Source organism: Canis lupus, chromosome 2 (genome assembly GCF_011100685.1).
Source record: "Canis lupus familiaris isolate Mischka breed German Shepherd chromosome 2, alternate assembly UU_Cfam_GSD_1.0, whole genome shotgun sequence".
Taxonomy (NCBI): domain Eukaryota; kingdom Metazoa; phylum Chordata; class Mammalia; order Carnivora; family Canidae; genus Canis; species Canis lupus.
The window spans coordinates 78,358,245-78,386,165 of NC_049223.1; the positions used below are offsets into that span (position 1 = coordinate 78,358,245).

Genomic DNA, 27,921 nt, shown 5'->3' on the forward strand with positions numbered 1-27,921 from the left:
TGAACAGTGCAGGCCTAGAACCTAGACATGAGATAATAATTCTCTGTTGGTTTAGGCTGAAAATATCTCCTTCTGGTCCATCCATCTGTTAACTTGGCTTATGGTGTCCTTTGTTTAAAAAATATGTTAGTGTATATGTAGCTAAGTCTATTTTTTTCCCAAAAAATTGTGTTTCACACTCTTGTTTTGGAAATCCATACCCATGCCAATATGTCCAAGATATAATCTTACACTTTTTTTCTATTAGTTTTATGGTTTTTATCTTTTGTAGGTAGGTCTTAAGTCCACTGGGGATTTTTTTCATATTGTAGGAAACAGAGGTTCAACTTCTTTTTTATTTTTTAAGTTTTTAAAAAGATAGATTTATGTATTTATTTGACAGAGAGAGAAAGAGCATAAGCAAGGTGAGCAGCAGGCAGAGGGAGAGGCAGGCAGAGGGAAAGGAAGAAGCAGGCTCCCCGCTAAGCAAAGATCCAGATGAAGGACTCAATTCCAGCACCCTGGGATCATGACCTGAGCCAAAGGCAGATGCTTAACTGAGCCACCCAGGTGCCCCTCAGCTTCTTTTTTCTAGAGCTAGTGGTTTTCCCAACACCATCTGCTCAATAATCTGTCCTCTTTCAACTCATTTGCAAAGCCATGTCTATCATACATCAGCCTCCTAAATATATAGTCTGTCTGAGTTCTCTGTTCTGATACGTAATCACCACTATAACCCTTGTGTTTTAAATATAATGATTAAATTGCAGAGAATTGGGGGCACCTGGGTGGCTCAGTTGGTTAAGCATGTGACTCTGGCTTGGATCATGATATCAGGGTTCTGGGAGTGAGCCCTGTGTCAGGCTCCATGCTCAGTGCAGAGTCTGCTTATCCCTCTCCCTCTCCGTCTGCCCCTCCCCTATTCATGCACACATGCGTGCTCTCTCTCTCAATAAATAAATAAATAAAATCTTTTTTTTTTAATTTCAGAGAATTAAGGTAAATGGCCCAAAGTCATCCAAACAGTAAGTGTTAGACTTGTGATTTGAACCCAGGTATTTCCGATCCTGTTCCGATGCATTGCATTTGATTCCATGTAACAGAAACCAAACTACCATGGCTGGAACAAAGGGATTTATTCTCCTTACATACCAAATATTCTGGAGATAGACCATCAGTACAGGCATAGTGGCTCCAAGTTACCACCCAGGATCCAGGAGCCTTCAAACTTTCCAACCAGCTATATTAAGGTGTGTTTTTTGTCCTCATGGCTGCAAGATAGCTGCTGCACCTCCTTGAATATGTTCTCATTTCAAGAAGGAAGAGGAGGAAGGAAAAGAAAAAGACAAAAGTGTACCAGCTGAATCTGTGCCTTTTAATCAAGGAAACAATTGTTTTTCTGCAGGCTTGATCAACAGATTTCTGCTAACGTCTCCTTGACAGGGTAGGCCATGTGCACATGCCTAGCTGCAAGAGAATCTGGAAAGTGGAGGGGAGTGTTATTTTTTTTTTTAGCTGGGACAATTGCCACCTGTTTTAGTCTGTTTGCACTCTTACAACAAAATATCACAGACTGGTGATTTTAAAACATCAGAAATTTATTTCTCACAGTTCTGGAAGCTGAGAAGGCCAAGATCAAGTCTGTGGCGGATTTGGTATCTGGTGAGACCCCACTTCCCAGTTCATAAGCCACTTCCCATGGCAGAAGGGCTGAGGCCTATATCATAAGGGTACCAGCCTCATTCATGAGGACACCACCTCGTGACCTAATCACTTCCCAAAGGCCTCACCGTCAAATACTACCACGTTGGGGATTACCTTTCAACATATAAATTTTGAAGAGGCACAAACATTGAGTCCATAGCATCACCCAAATAAAATTCGGTTTCTGTTAAAAAATTGAGAAGCAGAAGGCACCTGGGTGGCTCAGTCAGTTAAATGTCTGCCTTCAGTTCAGGTCCTGATCCCGGGGTCCTAGGATGGAGCCCCATATCAGGCTCTCTGCTCTGCAGGGAGTCTACTTCTCCCTCTCCCTCTCCCCCTTCCTACCACTTGTGCTTGCTCTCTCTTTCTCTCAAATAAATAAATAAAATCTTTTTTAAAAAATTAAGAAGTGGAGAGTGGATATTGGGCTGGCATCAAAATAGGTTTACTGAAAAGTTAATGACGCTTAAGCTTCAGGGTAACTCATTTGTCCATCCTCCTCCAATGCCCTATGTCTAATTTTTTTTTAATTTATTTGAGAGAGAGAGTGAGAGAGAGAGGGAGGAAGCAGGAGAGGGGGGAGGAGCAGAGGGAGAGGGACAAGCAGACTTCCTGCTCAGCACAGAGCCCAACACAGGGCTCAATTCCACAACCCTGAGTTCGCGACCTGAGCCAAAATCAAGAGTTGGATCCCCACCCACTGAGCCACCCAGGAGCCCATGCCCTATATTTAATTGTATATACTTAGTTTCATATTATTTTTCTTAATATGCATAAATTTCAAATTGCATAAATTTCAGCTTCCACAAAACCCGGATCTTCACCTGGTGAACATCTAGCAGTGTCTGTCACATGTGCCCAAGCCCACATTCCATTGATTGCTTTGCATTTTTCTAGTTGTAGGAGATGATAGGGTGAAGGGTGTGCTTGAGGTTACCAAGGCAGGCAGGTACACATTTCCAACTAATGCTCCCAGGATCCACAACTATGCTTTTTTTTTTTTTTTTTTTTTTTTTTTTGACTAGGACAAGGGCCCAAGAAAAAAATGTTATTCTGAGTAAAAGAGAACAATAAGAATTGCCATTTTTGAATGCCAATTACTTGCCAAGCAGTGTACTAGGAGTTTTCCCGTATGTTTTCTTTGGTTAATTCTTACCACAACTCTTTGTGGCTCAGAGAGGTCAAGTAACTTGTCCGAGGTCCCAATGTCTGTAAGTGGTAAGATTAGAATGTGACCCTAATGTTCAACCTTTCCATGCTTTCCACTGCATTTTGGCTAAAAGCTCCCCGAGGGCTCTGGACTCAGGCAAGATTGTAAAATTTAACAAATCAATATATGGATTGAGTTATTTGGTGTGTTATTTGTTGTCTGAAGTTCAAACTCAAATGACTATCCTGAATTTTATCTTCCAATCCTACCTTTACAGATAGTTACTGTGCACGTATCATTCTTAAACATTAAACAAGGTAAAGTATGAAAAGGGCCACGGCAGTCAGTAAGGTTTAACCTCTTGGTGCTGGGTGTGGGATTGCAGGGATTGGGCTCTTGGCTGGATGATCTAAGAGAAGCTGATTTCTCTCTCTGGGCTCAGTTTCCCCTTCTGTCAGATGAGGGGCTGCTCCAATCATTGCTCGGGACCCCAAAGGGGCAGTGTCCAGTGGTGGCCTGCCAAATCCAAGTCCTAAGGACTTTTCTTGCGAGGGAAGTCACATCAGCTCAGTTTCCCCTTTGGCTGTTTTCAGAGACCAAAATCACTTTGGTTGACTTTCAGGGACCACATGGCAAAAAGCTAAAATGTCCTCAGCTGAGTAGAACCTCCACCAAGTTTCTGAAACTGTGTTCTACTGAATCCTCATCCAGGGAAATGTTCTATCTGAAAGGGGAAGAAGAGGTTTTATGATTAAATAAGTTTGGGAAACAATGTTGTATATGTCCACCCCATGTATCCCTTGGCAATTCAAATGCACATTTTTGGATAAAAAGGAATTGCAAAGGTGAATCCTGTTTAACTCTACTTAACACCCCCTTTCTCAAGATCGTTTGCAAAACGTCCCATGCAATATGCATCCCATGAAACCCACTTTGGGGTGCTGAACTACAAGAATGAGGGTGACTGTTCTATTAGTATGTCTCAGATAATAGTCAAAATGGACTTCTTACTCCAGGGGTGACTTTAAATTGGGACAGGTACTAACATTCAAGATGGGATTCAGGGAAATACGGAGTAGATTTCCTTTTAACATCAATCTTATTTTCTCTTTGGAAGTGGATAGAGAACCCAGAAACTGTGTAAGGCAACCAAGTGGGGCTAGTTAGGCACAGAACAGAGACTCAGACCCCGAAAAGGAAGATAATGAATCCCTGTGCTACTAATTCCCAGCTCGGCGACCTTGGACACGATCCTTACCGTTTCTGACTCTTAGATTCCATGTCTAAAAACCAGACATGCTCTACCTCCCACATAAAGAGTAAATGAGTTACCATATGAGAACACCTTGCATAATGCCTGACACGTAGGAGGTGCTCATTAGATGTCTCTTAGATCTGAGCCAGTTGTTGAAGCAAAGAAACACAAATGGCCCATGCTGAGAAGATTGGAATTGATGGAGAGAATGGACAGGTGTAAAGAGTTGACAGACAACAGAAACGAGCATGGGGTAGTCGCGTATGCAGAGCACAAGGCAATGAGAGAGAAGCAAAATATTGACAAATTTCAAAACCAGTGAAAGCCCAAGAGGCCCCAAATGCTGAGGGCCAATCTCAAGGTTGAGTGGGACAGCAGGAGGCCCAATCTAGCCCGCCCAGGACACAGGAAAGAACCACAAAAGACCCATTTATAGATCAGATTTCTCTCGGTGCAACAAGTCAGACAGTATCTCCCTAATTCACCATCAAAGTGTAATGTAAGGATAACATGGGATTTCGTATGTGACAGAGCTTTTTTGAATCTCATGTTAGGTAGAATACGCCCATATAGATACAATTTGAAAGTAAAAGAAGTATAAAGTTTGTTACGTGGATCAACGTCGGTGTTTATACAAGGGGTGTAATGAGTGTGCATTAAACTCCTTAACAATCTGGCATACGAAGTGCTCATTTTCTAAATCAGCTAATGAGCCCCCACCGGCCTGGCTGCCAGAAAATTCCATCTCAGTTGTATTCCTCAAAGCCCTCCTCTCCTGAGAATTGTGCAAAAGTCCTCAGGGGCTTGTACAGCCTGAACCATCCCAGAAGAGACCCTCTGACCACCAGCCCTCCCTGGACTTGCTGATCCACCATCCCAGCGTACGTTGAAGGTGGCATTTCTATTGCCTTGGAGCCAAGATTGTGCACAGGACATCTTTGCCCTGGCTGGGTGGCGGTGGCAGTAGTGGCAGGGGCGGAGTTCTCTGTGCCTGGGGTCAGAACTCCCTCTTCTCAGCTCACAGCTATGCCCATCAGAGGTCCTGCCAACTCCGCTTTTTTGGAACTCATTAAATTTTTCCATCCTACCCTTCCTATTCTCTGGGGGAGCCCTCCCCTATTCCTCCTCTGTCCCCTCCCTACTAGGAGCTGCTTCTGCCAACCGTTGGAACCACATCCTCTCGCAGACAATCCCACTCTGGTCACCCAGAGGAGCTCAGGCCCTGGGGGCTCTGGCTTAAGGGGGACCTGGAAACTTCTGCTTCTGGCTACCTTCTTGGGATGAAAAAGAGGAAACTACCCATCATTGTGAGAACAAAAGCACAAATTGATACTATCTCAGCAAATGATCACATAGACACAAATAGTACGTTCTTCACACTCCTTAAACAAAATTTGATTTAAAGTGAGCTGTTTGGAATGAGTTCCTTTTTCTTTGTAATGAGAGATCCATTTGTTTGTGAGCAAACTGCGCTGCAGGCAGAAAACTTAGAGCGCCAGCCACATGCTCTGACCTCAGTCCTGATACCAGCCGGACGAAGATCTCCCTGGTTGCTGGCTCAGTTGTATGAGGAGGCAGACAAATTTCTTGAGGATGAATGGGTAATGCTGACTCTGTAGGGTGAAGACAGTTCCCCAGAGATGACCAAAGAAAAGAAATTCCAAGCCGCACCCTTCACCTCCTCGTGTCCTCACCCTCACGCTTCCTTACATTGGAAAACTGTCCTGTCTCTCCTTCCTCCTCTTTTCAGGTCACAGCTGTTTATTTTACGGCACAAATTCACTGTAAAGAAAAAGCCAGACAACCCTGGTAATTTTTCCTGTGATGTGGGGCCAAAGCTATAAAACCAGGACTTTACTCTGACGTGAAATTACCCGTCTGGACATCTCAGTGCAGAAGAAGGTGACTCAATTGCTAGGGAGATGACTTCATGCTCTTTTTTTATGAAAAGAGAGTAGGAAAATTAAGGTCAACAGAGAGAAGAAAGAAAGAAGGCTGGTGGATCCTGTTCCCAGGGAGAACACTAATGCTCCAGGATTGTCAGAGTTGGCCATGAACTTGCCACCCAGTGTGGCCTAGAGGAAAACACGAATGCATAGAGTAGGCCTGGAGGAGAAAACCAAAGTGACAGAGAGGACTGGGATTGGGGCCATGGGGGCTGGTAAAGGTGGTTGGGGAGAAGTTAGACTCAAACTGGGGTGCATTCAATTTTAGGATGACTATATATAGTTATAAGTTCCGGATTGGAGACTTTCCTCTCCCTCTTGGAGATACTCAGACATCTTTTATTGAGCAACTAGTGTATGCAAATACTCCAGGCACTGAGGGTACAAAGATGTACAAAAAGAGCCATTATTCTAATATTTAAGATCCTAACTTAATTTACTTCAGTCTCAGTTTACTTGCCTCTATTATAATGGGTATGATCATTCCTATTTTATAGAGTTGTCAAGAATCTTAAAGGAAGGTATAGAAGTATATACTTCTGTTAACTGTAAAATGCTATACAAATGCTCCTCTTTTTTTTTTTTTTACAGCAACTATGGAAAGAGTATGGAGGTTCTTCAAAAAAAATTAAAAATAGGATTACTATATGTTCCACTACTAGTTTTACCCAACAAAAACAAAGCACTAATTTGAAAAGATATATATGCATCGCATGTTTATTGCAACATGACTTACAATAGCCAAGACATGGAAGCAGCCCAAGTGTCCATCAATAGATGAATGGATAAAGATGTATAATATATATATATAATAGATAAATACTATATGAAATAGAATATTACTCAACCGTAAAAAAGAATGAAATCTTGCCAGAGGGGAAGGAGGAAGGGAGAGGGTAGGGGGGTGGGGGGGAAATAGCTGAAGTAGATTAAGACTATACTTCTGTGATGAGTAAGGAGAAAGGTATAGAATTGCTGAATCATTTGTACACCTGATACAGTAAAACACTGTATTTAATTATACTTGAGTAAAAAAATACAAATGCTCTTTACGTATTTATTGTAGCAAGCAAGCCTTGTTCAAAGGAAGGTTTGAAACAGTAACTTGTCAATAAATTTTTTCCTCTTTTTTTAACTTAATAAATGTTTGAGATCCAAGAAATGTACCAAAATGTTGGGAAGATGCTACAAAGAATGGTGTCCTGATAAATGTTCAACAAATGGCTCTCCAGTGCAAAAAAGTCTTGAGTTGTAACATTCGCTAATTTCCGTGGTGTAAATAATCCCACCACAGCCCATTTCAAGCTACCAACAGGACGTTACTAAATGCATAGTTGGGAAAATACAGATATGTGGACGCCAGCATATCACTGACACCAAGAAGTCTTTTTCCTAGATAAAATAAATTTGAGAATAAATTGAAAATCTGATGCATCACCTCCAAGTACAACAGTATGTATTTCCCACAAATACAGGCATTCCCTCATACAACCACATTAAAACTATAAAAATCAGGGACGCCTGGGTGGCTCAGCGGTTGAGTGTCTGCCTTTGGCTCAGGGCATGATCCTGGAGCCCTGGGATCGAGTCCCGCATCGGGCTCCCTGTGTAGCCTGCTTCTCCCTCTGCCTGTGTCTCTACCTCTCTGTCTGTGTCTCTCATGAATAAATAAATGAAACCTTAAAAAAAAAAAAAACTATAAAAATCAGGAAGTAAATGCCAGCTGATCCAGAGACCCTCATGCAAGTTTCACCAGCTATCCCCACAATGTCCTTTATAGCAAAAAGATCCAGTTTAGAACCACATGGTGCAATTAGTTGGTGAGTCTCTTTGGACTCATTTCATCTGGAACAGTTCCTTGGCTTTCCCTTGACTTGCATGATCTTGACATTTTTTAAGATTTCAGGCCAATGATTTTATAGAATATCCCTCAATGTGGCTTTGACTGTTCACTTCCTCACGATTCTATTGAAGTTTTGCATCATCAGCAGGAACATGAGGGGAGCAGCAGCGAGTTCTCACTGCGTCCGATCAGGTGGAACACTGTTTAGCTGTATCCCATTACTGATGTTCATTTTTATCTCTTGATTACGGAAGTGTCTGCCTTTTGCAATTAGTAAGTATTGTTCGGGGAAGTACTTTGAAACTCTGGAACTATCCTTTTCTTCATGACATTTTCAATTCATTCCTTTTTTGATTTATATCTCTATGGACTCATGGTTTCCTATTTCATGAGTTTTAATCCATTATTATCATTATTTTGTTGCCAATTTGTCCCTGATTTGGACAGTGGGACATTGTTCTTTGAACAGTTCCTTTTTTTTTTTTTTTTTTTTTGGCACCACATGATGTTCCAGGCTCACTATGTACCATCTCTACCCCAGCTTGGAATCAGCTGTTTCTCCAAGGTGCTCCGCTTCCCTGGACTCCTTAGCAGAGTCATTAGTGGAGGATGGTATTTAGAAACCAAGATCTGAATTGTGCTCTGAGGGTTGTCATGGGGGTATCACCGCTCCTAGGCACCTTCAGCAGAGAGAGCAGGATACACACATGTGAGCACGCACACACATCTATATTTATTTCTGAATCTATCTTTTTTTTAATTGAAAGCCATGAATTCACACCGACCTTTAATTCTGATTCAAAACCTCAAATTTTTTTCTGGTTTTCTCCCTCTTAATATTTGTATCTTCCTTCTCCAACAGTGAAAACCTGGGTCCCAGGAGTTATGGAGATATATAACTCACATCCTGTAAAGACAGGCTTCGATGGCTTAAAGACAATTTCTTGTCTTTTAGGATATTCACAAGATTGTACAAACATTATCATTGTCTAATTCCAGAATATTTTCATCATCCCAAAAAGAAACTCCAAACCAGTTAGGAATCACCCCCCAAATACTCCTCCTTCTATCTCCTGTCACCACCAGTCCAGTTTCTGATTCCATGTATTTGCCTTTGGGGACATTATAAATGGGAATCAAACAATATGTAACCCTTTCTACCTGACTTCTTTAATTTAGCACAGTGTTTTCAAGGTTCATCCATGTTGCAACATGTGTCATGACTTCATTCATTTTTAGAGGTGAATAATATGCCATCGTATGGATAAACCATGTTCTCTCTTCTCTATTGGTTAATGGGTTTGGGTTATTTTCACCTTCTTGGTTATTATAAATAATCCTGCCATGAACATTCACTTACAAGTTTTTATGTGAACATGTTTTTGATTCTCTTGAGTATATACTGAGGAGTGCAATTGCTGAGTCAGGGGGTAATCCTATCTTACTTTTTGAGAAACTGCCAAAATGTTTTTCAAAGTACCAAAAAAAAAAAAAAAAAAAAAAAACCCAAAGTACCTGCATGATTTATTTTCCCAATAGGAATTATGAGGGTTTCTTCTTTTTTTTTTTTTTTTGAGGGTTTCAATTTCTCCACATCTTCCCCAAGACCAGTTACTGTCTGCTTGTTTTATTATAGTCATTCCAGTGGCTGTGAAATGGTCTCATTGTGGTTTTGCTTTGCATTTTGCTAATAAGAAATGATACTGAGCATCTTTTCATATATGCTTATTGATCACTAGGTAACTTTTTTGGAGAAATGTCTACTCCTTTGCCCATTTTTTAATTGGTTTGTCTTTTTGCTGTTGGGTCGTAAAAGATTGTTATGTGTTCTAGGTACTATACCCTTATCAGACATCAAATTTTCAAGTATTTTCTTTCATTCTATGGATTCTCTTTTCGCACTTGTGAGACTTTCTCTGCTAATTTTGATCAAGTTATCTATTTTTTCCCCTAGGTTGCTTGTGTTTTATGTGTTGTATCTAAGGGAACTATTACTTAATCCAAGGTCATGAGGATTCTCAACTATGTGTTCTTCCGAATGCTAACAGTTTTAGCTCTTACATTTAGGTTTGATCAATTTTAAGTTAATTTTCATATAAAATGTCCAACCTCATTCTTTTGTACATGGATATCCAGTTGAACCAGCATCATTTGTTGGAGACAATTTCCCCTTTGAGTTGTTTTAGCATCCTCGTTGAAAGTCAATTGGCCATAAATAGAATGATTTTACTTCTAGACTCTCAATTCCACTGAACTCTATCTCTTCCCTTTCTGCTAGCACCAGATAGTCCTGAATACTGTAGCTTTTTGGTAAGTTTTAAAATCAGAACTGAGCTCTCTAACTTCATTCTTCTTTTTAAAATTTGTTTTGGCTATTCTGGCTCCACTGTATCGCCATATGAGTTTTAAAATCAGCTTGTCAATATCAGTTTAAAAAAAAAAAGCCAGGTAGGTTTTCAATAGGTTATTTTTTATTGTGGTTGCCCTTTATCAAATTGAGGAAGTTCCTTTCCATTCCTAGCTTCCTGAATGTTTTCATAATGAAAGTGTGTTGAATTTCACCAAATGCTTTTTCTGCAACTATTGGGATGATCATATGTTTTTTCTCATTTATTTTAATAAAATTATATTGCATTGATTTTTTTATATTGAACCAATCTTGCATTTCTGGGATAAATCCCTAGTTATGGTATATAATTCCTTTTATATTCTGCTGGATTTGGTTTGCTAGATTTTGTCAAGGATTTTTGCATCTATATCCATAAAGAATGTTGGTCTCTATTTTTTCTTTGTGATATGTTTGTCTAGTTTGGGTATTAGGGGAATATATGTCCAGAATGAGTTCAGAAATGTTCCCTCCCTTCTATTTTTTTAGAAGAGTTGGGTTTTTTTAAAATATTTTTTAATGATTTTATTTATTTATTCATGAGACAGAGAGAGAGAGACAGAGAGAGAGAGAGGCAGAGACACAGGCAGAGGGAGATGCAGGCTCAATGCAGGGAGCCTGACATGGGACTCAATCCCGGGTCTCCAGGATCAGGCCCTGGGCTGAAGGCAGCTCTAAACCGCTGAGCCACCCAGGCTGCCCTCTCCTGTGATTTCTTTTTTGACCAATTAATTATTTAGAAGTATGCTGTTGAATTAGCACATGTTTGTGAATTTCCCAAATTTCCCTCCGTTATTGATTTCTAATTTTATTCCATTGTGTTCAGAGAACATACCTTATATGACTTCAGTCCTTTTACATTTATTGAGACTTGTTCAATGGCCTATTAAATCATCTATTTTGAAAAATGTTGCATATGCACTTGAGAAGAATTTATAAGAAAAAATAATATATATCTTTATGGCTGAGGAATGATCCTGAAGGAAGCAAGAGAAGTGATTTTGTACAAAAGAGAAGAAAGAATTGTCGGTGCAATGTCCATGACCAGACCGTGGGGGAGGGGTTCAAGTTCACAAATGGAGGGACTGGCTATAGCCAGAACAGTTTACCTATGGGAATAGGAGTGCAGAGAGATCCTGATGGGTGATTGTTTCAATATCCCAATAAATAGGCAGGAAGGTCAACAGATGAGAGTAAGGATTGGGAAGAAGTAGGGGTTTAAGGAGAGAGCAGAAGATACCAACTAGCCACTCTGGAGAGGAGAGAATGAATGGACTAAAGACATGTTGGGTGCTTGCCTGGAAGCATTAAAGCCCCATTGGAAGATCATGGTCAGCAGGTTGTGTTTTTGTTTTTTTTTTTTCAGCCTTGTTTAGCATCCCTGGGACAGGCCCAGAACACACGGAGAGTTGGATTTTATCAAGAAGTCAAGTGACTTACAATTAACCATGGAATTGTAGCTGGGGAAGGAGACAAGTAAGGGCATTAAAAGACAAGAGGCCATAAAATGCTGATAGAAGCACTAGAGGTTCCAATGTCCACAGATTGTGAGAGTTTGCATACTAAAGGAAGTGAACTAGAAAGACAGGAACTGGTAGGTAGACTTGGGTGCACAAAACCGATTTGTGGCTTATTAGTAAAACAGAGCATGGTCAGTGGAGTGAGAGACTGGGTTGGATGGGAGAGAAGATCACAGGAGGAGGGGTGGCCAAGGAACTGAGATCTCCAAGGCTTAGAAGGATCATCCACAAATATGTTGCAACCATCACAAATTCAGACTGGAGTTGGGGGGAAAACAACAGTGAGCCAGGAGCCCAGATCACTGGAAAATGAGAGGAATGAGCCAGAAGTCAGCAGAAGACAGTAGAAAGTAGACTCTGATGACAGGAAGTCCAAATCTAATTAGAATGAGGGGAGGGATAAGGGTCTACACTTGGCAATCAGGAGCAAAGAGGATCCTGCCCACCTCCAGACCCCTCGGTACAAAGGTGATGAAAAGAGCAACAGCCGCCACCTAAGAGGGACAGCAGAAGCCCAAAGGGGAGCCGGGGTCCCAGTAGCATGTGTTGGCAAAAGGAATGTCCAGGGAAGAAGTCAAGAAATGGAGATTATTTTGCTGATAACCCAACTCCAGAGGGCAGAGTGGAAGGTCTTTTAGGAGTCGGGGATAGGTGGGTGAAGGGGACCAGAATAGGGCATGATAGAGCCTTTTGGAGATTAGCAATCCAAGATGAGGAGCCACGTGGGAGTCTGGAGTCCAAACAACAGGACAAAGGGGCTTGTAGGGGCTCAAAGCAGATCATAGTAGTGAGGTGGGAGTGCTGGGGTAGGGAGGGCCAGGTGTTAGGGGCTCCTTCTTTACCCTTAAAGGTGCGTGTTCCCCCCACATGTTGCTGGCAAAGGAGGAATCTAATTTAGTGACTGGAGCATTGGTGCAGGAGCCAGATTCCTTCGGGTTGCATCCTGTTGTCACCTGCTAGCCATGTATGGCCACCTAACCTCTCTGTGACCTAGTTTCCTCACCCACAGAGTAGAAATAAAATCTATTTCCTAGATGTGTGGTGGACAGTAAGTGCCTAATCCATGAAAACGCTCAACAAATGGTAGCTCTTGTGAGAGCCACAGGGTGAGGTTCACCTAAAGCCAGACTGCCTCAGGACTTCCCAGTCATATGAGCCAAGAAATGCCCTTTCCTTGTGGACTATACTAGCTTGAATTGAGTTTTCTGGATTTTTTTTAAAGATTTTATTTATTTATTTATGAGACACACCAGAGAGAGGCAGAGACGTAGGCAGCGGGAGAAGTAGGCTCCCTGCAGGCAACCTGATGTGGGACTTGATCCCAGAACCCTGAGATCATGAGCTGAGTCCAAGGCAGACGCTCAACCACTGATTCACCCAGGTGCCTGAGTTTTCTGACTTTTATGCCCAAAAGATTTGGGAATAGGAATAGATTCCTATTTTCAATAGGAGAGGAAGCTAAGAATCAGAGAGATTAACTTGGCTACTCAAAGATACACAGCTCAGATTTAAACACAGGATAATCTGACCTACCAGCCTGCTCAAAAATAGCCATGCCACCACGATTCAAAGCCTAGGTGCCCAGGAGTCTCTAATATTTCTAGTTGAGTGTCTCCCTCCCAGGAAGACTCTGCAAAAGCCGAGACTGGACATTGTAGAGAAAAGAGAAGCTGGTTTGGCCGCCTCTTGACCTTGGGCTGATCACTCTGCAGAACAGTTTAATGGGTGACAGGCCGTGCTTGGGAGGACTAATTTTCACATGGCCCAGTGGTCCAGATCCTGGGTCTGTGCTCCCTGGAATGTGGTGAGCAGAGGACAAGTGGAGAAGGTGTTCTCGGATAGGCACATATTGTCTCCAGGCTCCTGTATCCAGGACAGCATGAGTCAAAGGAGGCGAGAGCCGAGGGGTTTCATTTCAGGCAAGAGATGCCACATTACACACCCACACTGTCCCTGCTTTATTTACCAATTTTTTTATCTCTTTTTTTAATATTTTATTTATTTATTCATTCATGAGAAACACCACAGGGAGAGTATTTACCAATTTTTCTTCTATTATTCTATCTTCATGTCTCTTCTTTTTTTCTACATCTCCTCTTTGTACAAATATTTTGGAATTATTTACCAAAAATATATACAAATGAAATATAAATCCAAAGATGGAACATCAGATCTCAGGACGAAGTAAACCATAAACTAGAATAGGGCTTTTATACTAGGGGCACCTCAGTGGTTCAGTGGTTGAGCATCTGCCTTTGGCTCAGGTCGTGATCCCAGGGTCCTGGGATCAAGTCTCACATCAGGCTCCCCATGGGGAGCCTGCTTCTCCCTCTGCCTATGTTTCTGCCTCTGTGTGTGTGTGTCTATCATGAATAAATAAAATCTTTTTTCTAAAAAAAGGACTTGTACACTAGGGAATGGAGACAGACTGTAGCACCATATACTAAATGTATTATTTCATAATGGCTATGGTTGAGCTTCCTGGTGGCCAAAGCAAACATGGGAAAGTACAATATATAGTTTGGAATATCTAAGCAGTATGGACAGACACAACTGTCCTCAGAGGAAACAAAGCTTTTCCAAGATTTAGTCCAAAAAGAAAATTCTCATATTGTGTATACAGGTGACACCAAATAGTGTCATGCACAGATATCCCTAGCCACATCTCTGAATGTACATGCAGTAATGGGTTTTTTAAGCCTATTTGTTAGAGCGCCCTTTGAAAAAAACCCAACAAAATAGTCCCAAATACGACTCAATGACAGCCTCTAGGAAACACAGAGACACATGCAACTTTCTAATGATTTCCCTTGATCCAATAGCATTTCCCAAACTGTTTCTCAGCACCCCCAGAGTTTTACATAATACTCAAAAGTATTTTGCAGGAAATGAATTCCACAGGCAGAGAAATTCAAGATAAAAATCAGGATTAAACAAAATCAGGCCGGTTTTCCAATGACGGAATTTCCAAGAGCTCCTAACACTCCAGCATCCATGTGAATCTCCAAGTTCAGGTAAAGGGTGCATTCTTTCCCATGTTTGTCTCTGGAACCCTCCTTTCCACCTACTCCCACTTTTTCAGGAGGAACTTATAAGAAGCTCACAGAAAGCTGGAGTTGCATGGACATGGTTGAGAAATTAAGATCTGGAATAATGGGTGAGCCCAACTCCAAATAAAATCCCTCTCGGGCAGGTATTTAGTAGAGTTGGCCATCTGATGGTCTAAGGTCATGGCGTCTGACTGGGACCAGGCTTCAGGTGGCCTGCTACTCTCGTGATGTGATAAGAACACCTCTTCCTCAAACCCTTCTTTTCCTGGACTCACATTCTTAGTCCAAACAACTGGAGGACACAGGAAAGAGGTTATAGAGGACAAAGACAAGAACCTCTCAGAACCCATGAGATGCTCCACCTCTACCATAGGGGGACAGGTGTGCTCCCCTGGAGGCCTGAGCCAGGTCAAAGGTGGGGTTCCCTTTGCCCATGGCTTAGCTCCACAAAGCTGAGGGAGTAGATAAGGGGATGGGGGCTTAGGACCAGATATGCTAGACGTGTCCCTGGAGGTAGACAGAGGGGATCAAGGAAGAATTCCAAGTTGAAGTCTCAACTAGAGCTAGCCAGAGATAAATAGTGGGAGGGGCAGGAAAGTAAGTTTAGAAGTGGCAGAGGGAAATGGGTCTAGACCCTAGAATCACTACGAATTCAAAGCAAGTGTGGCCTTAGGGGCTCATTACCTTCTTTCTGAAACCTCAAGGAGAGATGTGTGGTGATGATTCTGAGTTGGTCAAAAGTGGCTTCATCTACGGATCATTGGCTGAGAGTTCCAACCTTCATGGCTTAAATCAGGGTCATCGACAACTCAACATAGATGCAGGTGTGGGATCCCAACCACCAGATGCTCCCCAGCCGAAATGGCAGGTAGAGAGGTAAGGCACATATCGAAACTCTGAAAGGGCCAGATATGAAAAACGCATGTCCGGGCACGCGCATCCCAGGACTGCAGATGATGGTGGAAAATGGAAAAACCTAGACGTGGCCCTTATGGGAACCGATTCATGAACACATGGTGCATTCATGAGACAAAATACCCCACCACCTTCACGAATGACTTGAGGTACATTAATATGAAAATGGATGATAAAATAATGGTTAAAGGGATCCCTGGGTGGCACAGCGGTTTGGCGCCTGCCTTTGGCCCAGGGCGCGATCCTGGAGACCCGGGATCGAATCCCACATCAGGCTCCCGGTGCATGGAGCCTGCTTCTCCCTCTGCCTGTGTCTCTACCTCTCTCTCTCTCTGTGTGACTATCATAAATAAATAAAAATTAAAAAAAATAATGGTTAAAAATACAGATCATCGAAATATGAACAGCAGCATCGCATTTCAACGGGCAAACTGTTTTGTGTGCAAGTACGCACAGAGAGACGTCTGAGAGGGGATCTCGAAATCAAGACTGGTTCTCTGTGAGCTGTGAGGCTGCTGATTACTGACATTCCTTTTCCTTTTCATTCATCAGTAATTCTTTTCTATAAATAAACGTGGAATTTTTTTTTTAACATAATTATTTTTTAAAAACAGAAAAAGAAAGCAGAGTGTGGTTTCAAACTTCCTGTAGCCGGTGCCCGAGGCACACGCTGGTCTCTCTTGCTTCATGTCTCCGTCTCTGTCCTTCAATTCTGTTATTCTGTTACTGTCACTCTGTTCCAAGTGCCATTCTTCTGTCTCCCCCAGCAGCCCATCCTCAGACTCACAGATGCTCTAGGGGGGACCAGAGCGTAGGCGGCCAGGTCCTAACGTGCACAGAGGCAGGAATTCTGGAATAAGACCCCAGCCAGCCCAGGGCAGAGAGAGGAACGAGGATGATGGGGTGTCTGTCTGGGACACAGCCCTCTGTGGCCTTGGAAATGTGGAGTGAGGGTGGGTTGGCCAAGATCAGTGCCAGGCATGGATGACGTCGTGTTTTCTCCCTGCTTTCCCGGTGAACTTGAGACAGGCCCTAGAGCTCAGATGAGCAATGTCTTTGCAGGGTGTGCGTCCGTGGCCACCAGCGCCGAGTGCCCAGGTGGTCCATCACGAGAACTGGCTCTGGCTTCCCCCCTCACAGGGGACCTCGAAGGTCTAACCTCCCTTGAGACTGTACTTCTCAAACTCCTTAGAGCCCCGGGGGTTGTGTGAAGCCACAGGATGGAAGGAACTGCTTTTCAAAGGGGGAAAAAAAAAAACCCAAAAGTTTTACAAAGAACAAATGAGTTCATCTCTGTGCAGCAATTTAAAACAAACACAAATATCTTTTCTTTGAAGATTTGGAGGGACTCTAACCTTTCAAATTCTCATATGATAGCAAGCACAAACATCACACATGACATCCTAGATGAATTCTCATATTAAGTCTCTAGAGACATTTTGTATTTCCCCTGAGACGGCACTGCTTCAGGCCAGGCTGCAGATCCTGCACACGGTCACTTCTCCTTGAGAAGCCCTGGCTGGGGGTGCCTGGGGGGCTCCATTGGTTCAGTGTCTGCCTTCGACTCAGATCATGATCCCTGGGGTCCTGGGATCGAGCCCCGCATTGGGTTCCCTGCTCAGTGGGGAGCCTGCTTCTCCCTCTCCTCCCCACTCATGCTCTCTCATGCTCTCTCTCTCTCAAATAAATAAAACCTTAAAAAGGAAGGAGGAGGAGGAGGAGGAAGAGGAGGGTTGGCTGAACACATCACCAAAGTGTTTTATTTCCATGTCCCTGGGAGAGCTCCATGACACCGAGGTCAGTTATAAAGCAAGGTGCATACATTGCTGAGTCTTCCCCGAGCAGGGTGGAACGGAAGTGGGGGACTTAAGTAGCCTCCCACAGTTTCCTACAATGTTAGAGTCTCCAGTTGATCAAATTAAAATCGGAGCCTCAATGAAGTTGAAATGACTTGCCTAAGGTCACACAGCTAGTAAACTGATGAGCGTTGGATGTCCAGCTATAAAAAGCCAGGGCAGGTGATAGTTAAGCCAAAACACCTTTAAGAAACAAAGTGTTGGGACACCTGGGTGGCTCAGGGGGTCAAGCGTCTGACTCTTGATCTCAGCTCAGGTCTTGGTCTCAGGGCAGTGAGTTCGAGCCCCAGGTTGGCCTACTCAGAAAAAAAAAAAAAAAAAAAAGCATTTCCCAGGCTACCATGGTAGGATACAAGAAACGTGAAGGAATGTGCTGTTAAGAGCCATTATTCTCGGGGGCGGTAGTCAAAGAAGCTTTCATGTTCTAATTTCTATTTTCCTGTAATATCTGGGCTGTTATGCCCAATATATTTTCTTAATGGTGGTTGCCCAGTGATATCAAAAGGTTCTTCTTGGGGCCCCTGGGTGGCTCAGTGGTTGGGCGTCTGTCTTTGGTTCAGGTTGTGATCCTGGGGTCCTGGGGTCCTGGGATCCAGTCCTGCATCGGGCTCCTTGCACAAAGCCTGCTTCTCCCTCTGCCTGTGTCTCTGCCTCTTTCTCTGTCTCTCGTGAATAAATAAAATCTTGAAAAAAAAAAAAGGTTCTTCTTTAGACATTACCCTTAAATACCTTCCCTTGGTCTGATATCAAGCTCACCTAGCTCCCTTCCTGATTATTTGGCTTTCCATAGAGCTGGCTGGCTGGGGGTGGGCAGCACTAGCCATGCTGACATCACTGTGTTATCCATCTGATTTTCTATTTCTCATTATAAGCGAACGCACCTCAACAAATTTTTCACCCTCCATCCCCAACCCTTCCTAGGGTCTAGCAAACAGAAAGTAGTAGTATATAACGCAGGTCAAAGCAACGAAAAGACGCAGAGTCCCTTTGAGCATAGTGACACACAGGCATTAGTTCATTCTTGGCCATCTCCAGGCTAATTGTCTTATTGATGCTTGACCCTGTGTCAGACATCAAATAAAGGGTTCTGGTCTTCATCTCTCACTGTGTTACTCAGAAGTCTTTCTCATGCAAGGGACAGAAATCCAACTTGAGGTGGCCGAAGAATAAAAACAGGGATGGATTTTGTAGGTTACGATAACTAAAAAACAAAAACAAAAACAAAAACAAAGATAGAGTTCTTGCTGCAGGTATGGCTGGATCCAGGCATTCAAACGATGTCATCACAGCTGTTTCTGACCCCCTCCCTCATTTTTCTTCTGTGCTGGCCTTACTGGGGCAGGTTCTCTGCACACTGTGGTCCTAGCAGCCCCAGGGCTCCATCCTCTAGTGTGGAAACCTAGCAGTAAGACAAACTTCTCAACGGAAGTTCCAGAATTAGTTGAATCTCACTGGTGTGGTTTAGACGGCTTGCCTGTGTCTGAATCGACTGCTTCAGCCAATAGGGTGGAATATGCTGACTGTCTGCCCTGAATCACATCACCCTCCCCTTTCCACAGAATGGGAGCCACATGGAATGACAGTGGTTGGCAGTGGTGGCCTGAAAGAAAAACAGGCCCTCGGAGAAGGGGAAATGGATACTGGGCCTGGGAAAAAAACAGACGCCCGGCATCAGATCCAGGGCCCCTTTCAGCTTGATCTGGGGGAAAAGATTAATGGAAAGAAACAGCCGATTGTCAAGCTGAAGGCCAAGAAGAAATACCTTGGCAGAGGTGGAATTTGGGGAACTGGATTTCAGAGACAGAGGCCCCCCTGGGAGGGGGGGCGGGGGGCACAGAGGGTGAAGCAGGAGTGCAGCACCTGCCCCTTGCGCGGGGGGGGAGGAGCTGATCGATAGAGCTGGACTCCGTGTGGACCTCAACAGGTGACGTGGGCGGTAAAGGACCGTTCGCCACGTCCTCCTGGAGTCGGGGAAGCCTACGTGAGGCATTTTTTTGAGGGAGTGGATGGGGCCACCCCACCCTCTGATGTTCAGGGCAAAGTAGGGGGATCACGTTTTCTTAACTGCACGCTGCTTACGTCCATCGGTCCCACGTGAGTCCTGGTAAGGGAGTCGGCTGCCTGGAGGCCACACGACTTTGCGTTCCTGGGAACCTGACCTTGGATCTTGGAAGATTCCACAAGGCTCTGGCCCCATGGGAGTCCACTTGGGAGGCTGCCAGCAGGCCTGCCCTGACCACACCCTGTTTTTGCTCCCAGGCCTCACAGTGCCTCCCTTACAGGCTGTGCCAGGAGCCCAGGAGACTGGGGGCTTGGCTCAAAGTCATCCCAAACACATGGTAGCTGCCCTTGCTACTACCGAGTATGGATGCGTCTTGCACACAAGAAATGGCACCTTATCATTAGGTATGGGGAGGAAAGCAGGCCCCGAGGGTGATGCTCGTGAATCCGTAGCCGTTGATTCAGCTGCTATGACGAAAAAGGAACTGGCTACAGTAGCAGGTGCTAAAGACCCATGAGCAGCTCGGGTTGGGGTTTTTCTATGTTGGCCTGCGCTTTCTTCTCCCCTACCGCCCGCCACCCACTAGGAGTTTTTGTTCCCATCACTTCTCTCTTTTTCATGAGGCTACCGTTTGCAAATGCACTCGAAGCACAGCGCTGTTCTCCACTGATCTTGACCCTGGAAGGATTTTTTCTGAAACGTGGCCATGGGTGTTATTTCTCAAAGTGGGTTCCCCAGTCCACCTGCGTCAGCATCACGATGTCTGTCAGCTGTGCCCAGAGATTCCTAGATCCCGTCCAGACCGGCTGGATCACAGTCTTTGAGTTTGGGGCGTAGAGATGTGCCTTTTTAAAGGCTCCAGGGATGGTGTGGGGTGGGGACCCTAATGCATCTCAGTGCTCCTAAGCCATCATCTTGCTGGGGCTCCTGAGGCACCTGGCCGCGACAGCAAAGTCCTGACTCACCGCACAGGCCCCGCCCCTCCAGCCTTTCTATCGGGGCAACTCGAGGTCTCCAGGTCCACGGGTTACTGATTAACCCTAGGTTTCAAGAAAAGAAATAACAATAACTCGAGAGAAGACGTAAGCCAAGAAACAAGCTGGGCAGCCCCAGGAGAGGCATGACAGACGGCTGTTGTCACCAGGCGCCTGACGAGGCCGAGAGGGAGGCTGAGACGCCCGGCCCGAGGCCAGGCTGCATCCAGGTCCCAGCAGCGCCTGCGGACACCCCCTGGCAATGCCCAGGCCCTGAGCCACCGCGGCCCGCTGACGCCGTGCCCGGAATGGCCTGTGCCGAGGTCCCCCAGCCGCCAGCCCCACGGCAGCCCCAGCCCGTCTCTGCAAAGGCCACCACTGCCACCGAGGCCTCGGACCCTGCCGGGGACCACTGCGCCTCCGCGGATGGCGACCTGGAGTGCCTGGTGTGCCGGGAGCCCTACAGCTACATCCGGCCCCCCAAGCTGCTGGGCTGCCAGCACTCCTTCTGCGCCGTCTGCCTGAAGCTCCTGCTGTGCGTCCAGGACAACACCTGGTCCATCGTCTGCCCGCTGTGCCGCAAGGCTACCGCGGTCCCCGGCGGCCTCATCTGCAGCCTGCGCGACCACGAGGCCGTGGTGGGGCGGCTGGTCCGGCCGTGCCTGGAGGTGCGGCTCTGTCCTCAGGGACTAGCAGATCCTGCCAGCGTGGCAGCAGGGTGCCCCAGCTCGGTGGGCGAGGACGGACAGGATGCGGAAAGTGCCAACCGCGTGGCGGCCCGGCGCCTGGCAGCACACTTGCTCCTGCTGCTCGGGCTCATCATCCTCATCCTGCCCTTCATCTACCCGGGCATCATGCGGTGGGTGTTTGCCGTCGTTATCTCCTTGGCCCTGCTAATGTCCTCCCTCTTCTGCTGTCACCCCAGCAGCCAGGGCGGCTGCCGGCCGGCCCCCAGGACTCTCTTCTGCAGAGGACGGAAACACAGCGAGATCTCTTCCATCGCCTGAGCGCGCTCCAAACAGATGGCACCTGCTGCCTCTTGGGCCCCATTGGGCTCGCAGTGAACAGGGTAAGGGGCTATGAACTAAGGCTGCTTCCCTCGGGGGATTGCATGCCCGCTGGACTTGCAAGCCAAAGCCGGGTGGCTGTGCTGGGTCAAGAACTACGTGCCTAGATGACAGACACGTCTACCCAGGGCGCAGCACGTCTACACCACTCGGGGTGGGGAGGGGCACATATTACTTGAACACCGCCAGCGGACTCCTGTTCCTCCCGTTCTGATGCCCCTGGGTTTTCTTTATATACTTTGATGAACTTTTTGCAGAACAAATAGAACCAAGACTCCTTTTTTTTTTGTAATTTATGTAGCCGGTTTTATTTTCTTGCTTTGCTTTGGTTTGGTCTTCCGCGTTTGGGGCAGTTTGTTCAGATTTGTAGCTGTTTGTTTTTCCTCCTGGAAGTCAGAGCCCACAGGAAGTCCTCCTGTGTGCTGCCCACCTGGTGCCCATCCACCTCGACAAAGGTCCTGGTGGCTTCGGGTGTCCTCCTGAGTCACCCCCAGGGACAGAAGGGGAGAATTTGTGTAAAGGAGCGGTTCTGAGGCTGCAGGGGGTCCCACATTTAGTTGGCAGATTTGGGGAGGGGTGGAGAGGATGTAGAGGGAATTCCTCCCAGCAGCAGCACCAATTGCCCAGCCGATGTCATTGGCTTCACAGAGAATCTCAGAGTTATAAGGTCCCCCTGGCCCCTGCCCAAGAAGCAGGTCCCACTGCCTATCAGATGCACCAACTCACATTATGGAATCAGCTCTTTACGGATGTTGTTTTTCCTGCATTATTGCATTTCAATTCCCATCTGAGCTTTTGTCGGAAAGATAAGAGGCCCCATAAATGCAACAGTTCTTAACAATAACTCCACCTTTCCTGCCTCGCCCTGACAGTCATAGTTGTCTGAAAGATTGCTCTGGAATACAGAGGAGGCTTCTGCTGGAGGGAATGACTTTCCATGGTTGCCAGGATCGAGTCTTAGCCAAGACAGGAGCCCTGGGGGGTGCAAGGGAACAAAGGGTGGGAGATGATGCCTTGTTTCCTTCCAAAGGCCTCATAATTGGGAAGCAGACGTGAAACCTCAGTGAGGCTCACTGGGCATGATCTGTTGTCCTTCCTTGACCCCACCTTTCCTCCTGATGGGATGAGAGTGGTAGGTTGGATGCTCATTCATGGCTATTGTACCTCTGTTAGGGAGGAAGAAGAGACATCTATATTGGAGCACAAAGGGCTGATCCTGGCCCCATGGGTACGTGTTGTCCAGCAAGATCCTTTGCCTCTTTGAGCTTTCTCTTCCCTGGAATGAGTTAATTGGATTGGATTATTCCTAAGACTCCTGAAGCCCAGAAACTGGGGGCACTGTTGGGCTCCTGAACAGTGGACATGAGTCACATCCCCTCTGAACTCACACAGAGAAAACTCAAAACATGAGGATGTATGCAACAAGCTGTTCTTGAAATCTGGGTGCCTTCCTTTGTTTCTTATAAAGGTATTTCCAGGGCAACTCTGCACCACCCATGCTATCGGCCGCATTTACTCCTCATGCTAAGAGTATGTGTGAGTGTGTGTACGTGTGCATGAGCCCACGCTCTTAAGCCAAGGCCAGGTGGACCTAAGAACACCCTGTCTTCCCAGGATAAGTAAATGATGCAAATCGCTCAGCATTTCCAGAACTGGCCTCGGGCATGTGCAGTTTGGGATGGTTGCCAATAGGATAGGGAAAGAACACTGTCTCCCCACTCACCTCCATTCATATTCCTTCTAGTTCTTGGCCCTCCACCAAGATTTCAGTTGCCAACAACAGCCCCATCTCTGCCATCACAATGACGGCACACATTTATTGAGTGCCTTCGACGTGCCAAGCACTACACTGACCGCTTTACATGAATTATCTAGCTAAATCTGCGTAACTACCTTATGAAGTAGAAATCATCTTGCCAATGAAGAGACTGAAGATCAGAGAGGTAAATCCATTTGCCTAAACTCACACAGCCAATCGCTTTCAGAGTTCCCCCAAGGGATTAATCCAGAGCTCTTTCTGTTCCATCAAGCTGCCTCCTTTCCATGACAATCCAAACCAACCAGGAAGTTGGTTGCTGCAAGGGAGAACAGGGAACAAATCTCAGGAGGCTCTGAATTCCAGAGTCAGGTTTCCGGAGAGGCCACAGAATTCCAGAACTTGTGGTCTGCACCAATGAAAAAAAAAGGGGGTGCTCCTGGGTGGCTCAGTCGGTTGTGTCCAACTCTTGATTTCAGCTTTGGTCATGATCTCAGGGTCATGAGATCGAGCCCCAAGGAGGTTCCACACAAAGCATGGAGTCTGATTGAGATTCCCTCTCTTTCTCTCTCCCTCTCTCTCTCTTTCTCTCTCTCCCTCTCTCCTTCTCCCTCTGCCCTGCCCCTCCTCCCATGCTCTCTCCCTCTAAAATAAATAAATAAAATCTTTTAAAAGGAAGAAGAAGAAAGAAAAAGAAAAGAGAATTATAAAAATGGAATGGCTTTCTTATAGACTTTTACTACCCAGCCCCAACCTCCCCTGCAGGAAGCTGTGTTGACACATGGTCCCCAACCATTGGCCTCCCATCTCCACTGGGGAAAGATGTCCTGACACAGCTGTCTCCACCCCCTGTGAAGCCAGCTGGTCCCAAGCACCCTCTGGCTCTGGCCGCATGTGCATGGAGGACACAAGAGACCAATATTGGTCCAGACTGTCCTGGGGAGCAGGGGAGAAGAGAGGAAGCAGGCAGCTCTGCAAAAGAACGTATGTAGGCGAATCCAGAGAGGCAAGCCTAAGCTCAAAGCTAAGCTCTGACCCAACGTATGACGAGTCGAAGTTACAGAACTTCTCTGAGCCTCACTTTGCTCACCTGTAGGGGGGATGCCACACACACACCTCCCAGGGCCCCCATGAGGATTCAAATGGATGAGATGGATGAGAATCCCATGCCCTAACAGGCTGCCTTTGTCATCAGTCAGTGACCCTTGTGGGTGAATGGGCTTCCTGGGGCCTGTTGAGTGTGATAGCAGGCTTAGGGTTGGCCTTAATAGTGGGGTGAAGCCAGTCCAGAGTCGGAGGGTTGCACAGGACAGGCCAATCTGGTAGAGAACTTGGCGCTTAGGTCCTAAGGACGAAGAGGAATTGCAGGGAGAGGCCAAATTTTATCCTTATCAGACCATTTCCCTATTCTGCGGCCTTGCAGTCAGACATAGCTGGCTTGATTCTAGCACCACCGTTCACAAGCCCCCTCACCTGTCTGAGGCTCAGGGTCCTTACGCATGAAATAGAGGTTATGGTATATATCTCATAGGGTTGCTAGGGGAGGGCTGACATAGCCCTTGGCTCAACACTGGGATTACAAGGAGTTAAAGAAGGGAGGGAGAAGACAAGGTGGAAGAGATGGGTTGAGTTCTAGAAAGCACTTACAGGAATGATGAGGACAGGCTCATCTTATTTTATTCAACCTTATTGATAGGGAAGTCTGCTAAAGCCTGGCCACTAGAATTCATCTCTTAAGTCTACTAAAGCCTGGCCACTAGAATTCATCTCTTCTGTTATTCACCCTCAGCATCAGCAGAGTTCTCAACAATAATTAATAAAATAATCACTAACATGACCTGAGTGCACTGTGCAAAGTGTATTACACATGTTATCATATATGCTATAAAGTAGGTACTATTATTACCCCCCCCCCACTTAATTATCAACAGGGCTGCTGAGGCACAGAGAGGTTAAGTAGCTTGTTCAAGATCACACAGGGAGGCAGTGGTGGCATCAAGAGGGCACCATAGAAGTCCAACTCCAGAGTTTGGACTTTGGGTCACTTAGCTGTATCTGATGGATCATTCCTGGCATATCATGAGTGTTGATGGTATGTGGGTGCCGAGGCCTGAAGGGCAAAGAATTAAGAAGAGGTGTAGTTCCTCCATTTGGTTACAGCCTCCCGACTTAGTGGGTGCTTGGGGCACAGGGTTGTGAGAACCCACGTGTCCCATTACCTACAGGCACTTTCTCATCTCACCTGACAGCCCCTGTTCACTGTTGGAACTTCTTTTCAAACGCCTAGAGGAAGTGTTTCAGTCTTTGCTAAAGCAATGAATTCTTTGTGGCAGAGGAAAGCTTTTCCAGGAATGAGGGACCTGCCTGCCCTTTCTCAGGCTGTAGGAACAGCATAGAACACAAAGAGAAACCAGATCTGAATTTTTGAATCTGCCTGGAGCTGTTCTTAGGAATTTTATATTCTTGTCTGAATATATTGAAATCACCTTTTTAAGAGGGGGGAAATATTTCCTGGGTCAGTAGAGAACTCTCTGAGGACTTGAGAACACTCTGGAACCTAGGATCCATCCATGCATTTATGCAACAAACATTTATTGAGGGCCGGCTCTATGCCAGGTATTTAATCTCATTCAATAAGGAAGTTTGATGAGAAAGGAAAACTATATGCTGACCACCTGGAAGGGGTTGGATTGTGGTGCCCTCTCGAAAAGAAAATATACTGGAGCCCTAACCCCTATAACTTCAGAATGTGACCTTCTTGGAAATAGGGTTTTTAAGAGACAAACCCTATCATCCAATATGACTGTCTTTCTAGAAAGAGAAAGTGTGGACATGGAGACAGACAGGCACGGAGGGAAGACAAGGTAAGGATGCCATGTGGGGAATGAAGGCAGGTTGAGGTGATGTTTCTACAAGCCAAGGAACGCCACCGATGGCCATCAAACCACCAGAAGCTGGGAGAAAGGCTTGGAACGGATTCTCCCCCAGAACTCTCAGCAGGAATGAACCCTGATGACACCAGGATCTTGGACTTCAGCCTCCAGAAATGTGAGGGACAATTTCTGTTGTTGAAGCCACTCAGTTGCTAGGACAGCCCTAGGACACCACACCACACCTTTCCTGTGCCTGCCCTCGTGCTGTGCCCCTCAGCTGGGCTACTTCAAGTTGAGCCTATAACTTGCCTAGAGTCTTGTAGCCCATATGTGGGAATGTCAGCTCACATTGAGTCTCATTGACTCTTGGGACTCAGCTCATGTTGAGTCTCATTGACTCTTGGGACTAGGTCCTACATCTTCCATTTATGGATGGGAAATTGAGGCTCAGAGAAGCCCAGTGATTACCCCCCCAAAAAAGTGCCCAACATGTTAGAGGTGGAGTTAGATTCATCACCCACATTTCTGAAATATCCTTAACTTTTGCAACAACCATATGAGAATTACTGGATTATTATTCCCATTTCACAGATTAAAGGCTTCAAACCCAGAGTGTCAGTGCCTCCATCGTGTATGTGCCTTTCTGTACATATTTCATAGTTTAAAAAAACAATTTAGGGGACGCCTGGGTGGCTCAGCGGTTGAGCGTCTGCCTTCAGCTCAGGTCATGATCCTGGGGTCTGGGGATGACGTCCCTCATCGGGGTCCCTGCAGGGAGCCTGCTCCTCCCTCTGCCTGTGTCTCTGCCTCTCTTTCTGCATCTCTCATGAGTAAATAAATAAAATCTTTAAAAAAAACAACAACAATTTAAGCCCAACATAATTCTATGGAGTCTGAGCAACTTGAGGACAAAGACTCAGTGTGAGTGAAACTGGTACTTGGGGCTAATCCCGTGCTGACACGTCTGCCCCAGGGTGGTAGAGCTTTGTGGGTGATGCTGAAGACTGTCTGGTTTGCATCCTGCCTCTACCACTAAAAGCTGTATGAACGAGTCCCTAAACTCCAACTCTCTGAACCTCAGTTCTCACGTCTCTATAAAGGGGAAATAATCACAATCACAGATTTGTGAGCATCAAACAGGAGCACCTGTAGAGACCACTCAGCACAGTATATGGACACAGAGGATGTGCCGATGACCCAAACATTAACTGCTCTACTTAGACAAAAAGATGGGTGAACTGGCTCATTTAACCAAGTGGTGGCAAGGGCGGTTAGTTTCCTGGTGGACGTTGGTAATGATGAAACCACGGCCTGGGCCTTCCCCATTCAGACTGTTTCTCCCCATTTCTGCCTCCTTTTCTCTCTGCATTTGGATTTTGGGTTTTGTTCTCTCCGACCAGCTTTTTTCCATTAGCTTGGAAACTTGACCATCTCCTGCTGATGTCTTCCTCGCTTCACCTCCGGAAAGAAAGAGACAAGATTCTTCCTTTGGTAAATGATGACAAATCCCACAGGAAGGACTCCGATTGGTCCTCTTGGGTCACATGCCCTCCTCTGTGACCAGCGGGGCTGTGTCTGGCAGTCCCAAGTAGAATCTCATGATGGGGGAGGAGAGGACCTGGGACAAAGGAGGGCGCTGTTGGCA

General features: G+C 45.7%; 1 protein-coding gene and 1 long non-coding RNA gene across 2 annotated transcripts; one reads left to right on the forward strand and one right to left on the reverse strand.

The window, feature by feature from the left end:
* Nucleotides 1–2,674: 2,674 nt before the first annotated feature.
* LOC119876082 lies at nt 2,675–23,924 on the reverse strand. The gene is made up of 2 exons (XR_005356107.1): nt 23,541–23,924; nt 2,675–3,557 (listed from the first exon to the last, which is right to left on the reverse strand). It is a non-coding gene; the product is annotated as an uncharacterized LOC119876082 (long non-coding RNA).
* Nucleotides 19,521–27,029, forward strand: RNF186 (ring finger protein 186). Its single transcript, XM_038531779.1, has one exon. It carries the CDS (start codon nt 20,727–20,729, stop codon nt 21,585–21,587), a length of 861 nt encoding a protein of 286 aa, XP_038387707.1. The 5' UTR covers nt 19,521–20,726; the 3' UTR covers nt 21,588–27,029.
* Nucleotides 27,030–27,921: the final 892 nt, after the last annotated feature.

Excerpts from the sequence above, each read along its gene's own strand:
- RNF186 (XM_038531779.1), top strand. The coding sequence starts at position 20,727 with ATGACAGACGGCTGTTGTCACCAGGCGCCTGACGAGGCCGAGAGGGAG.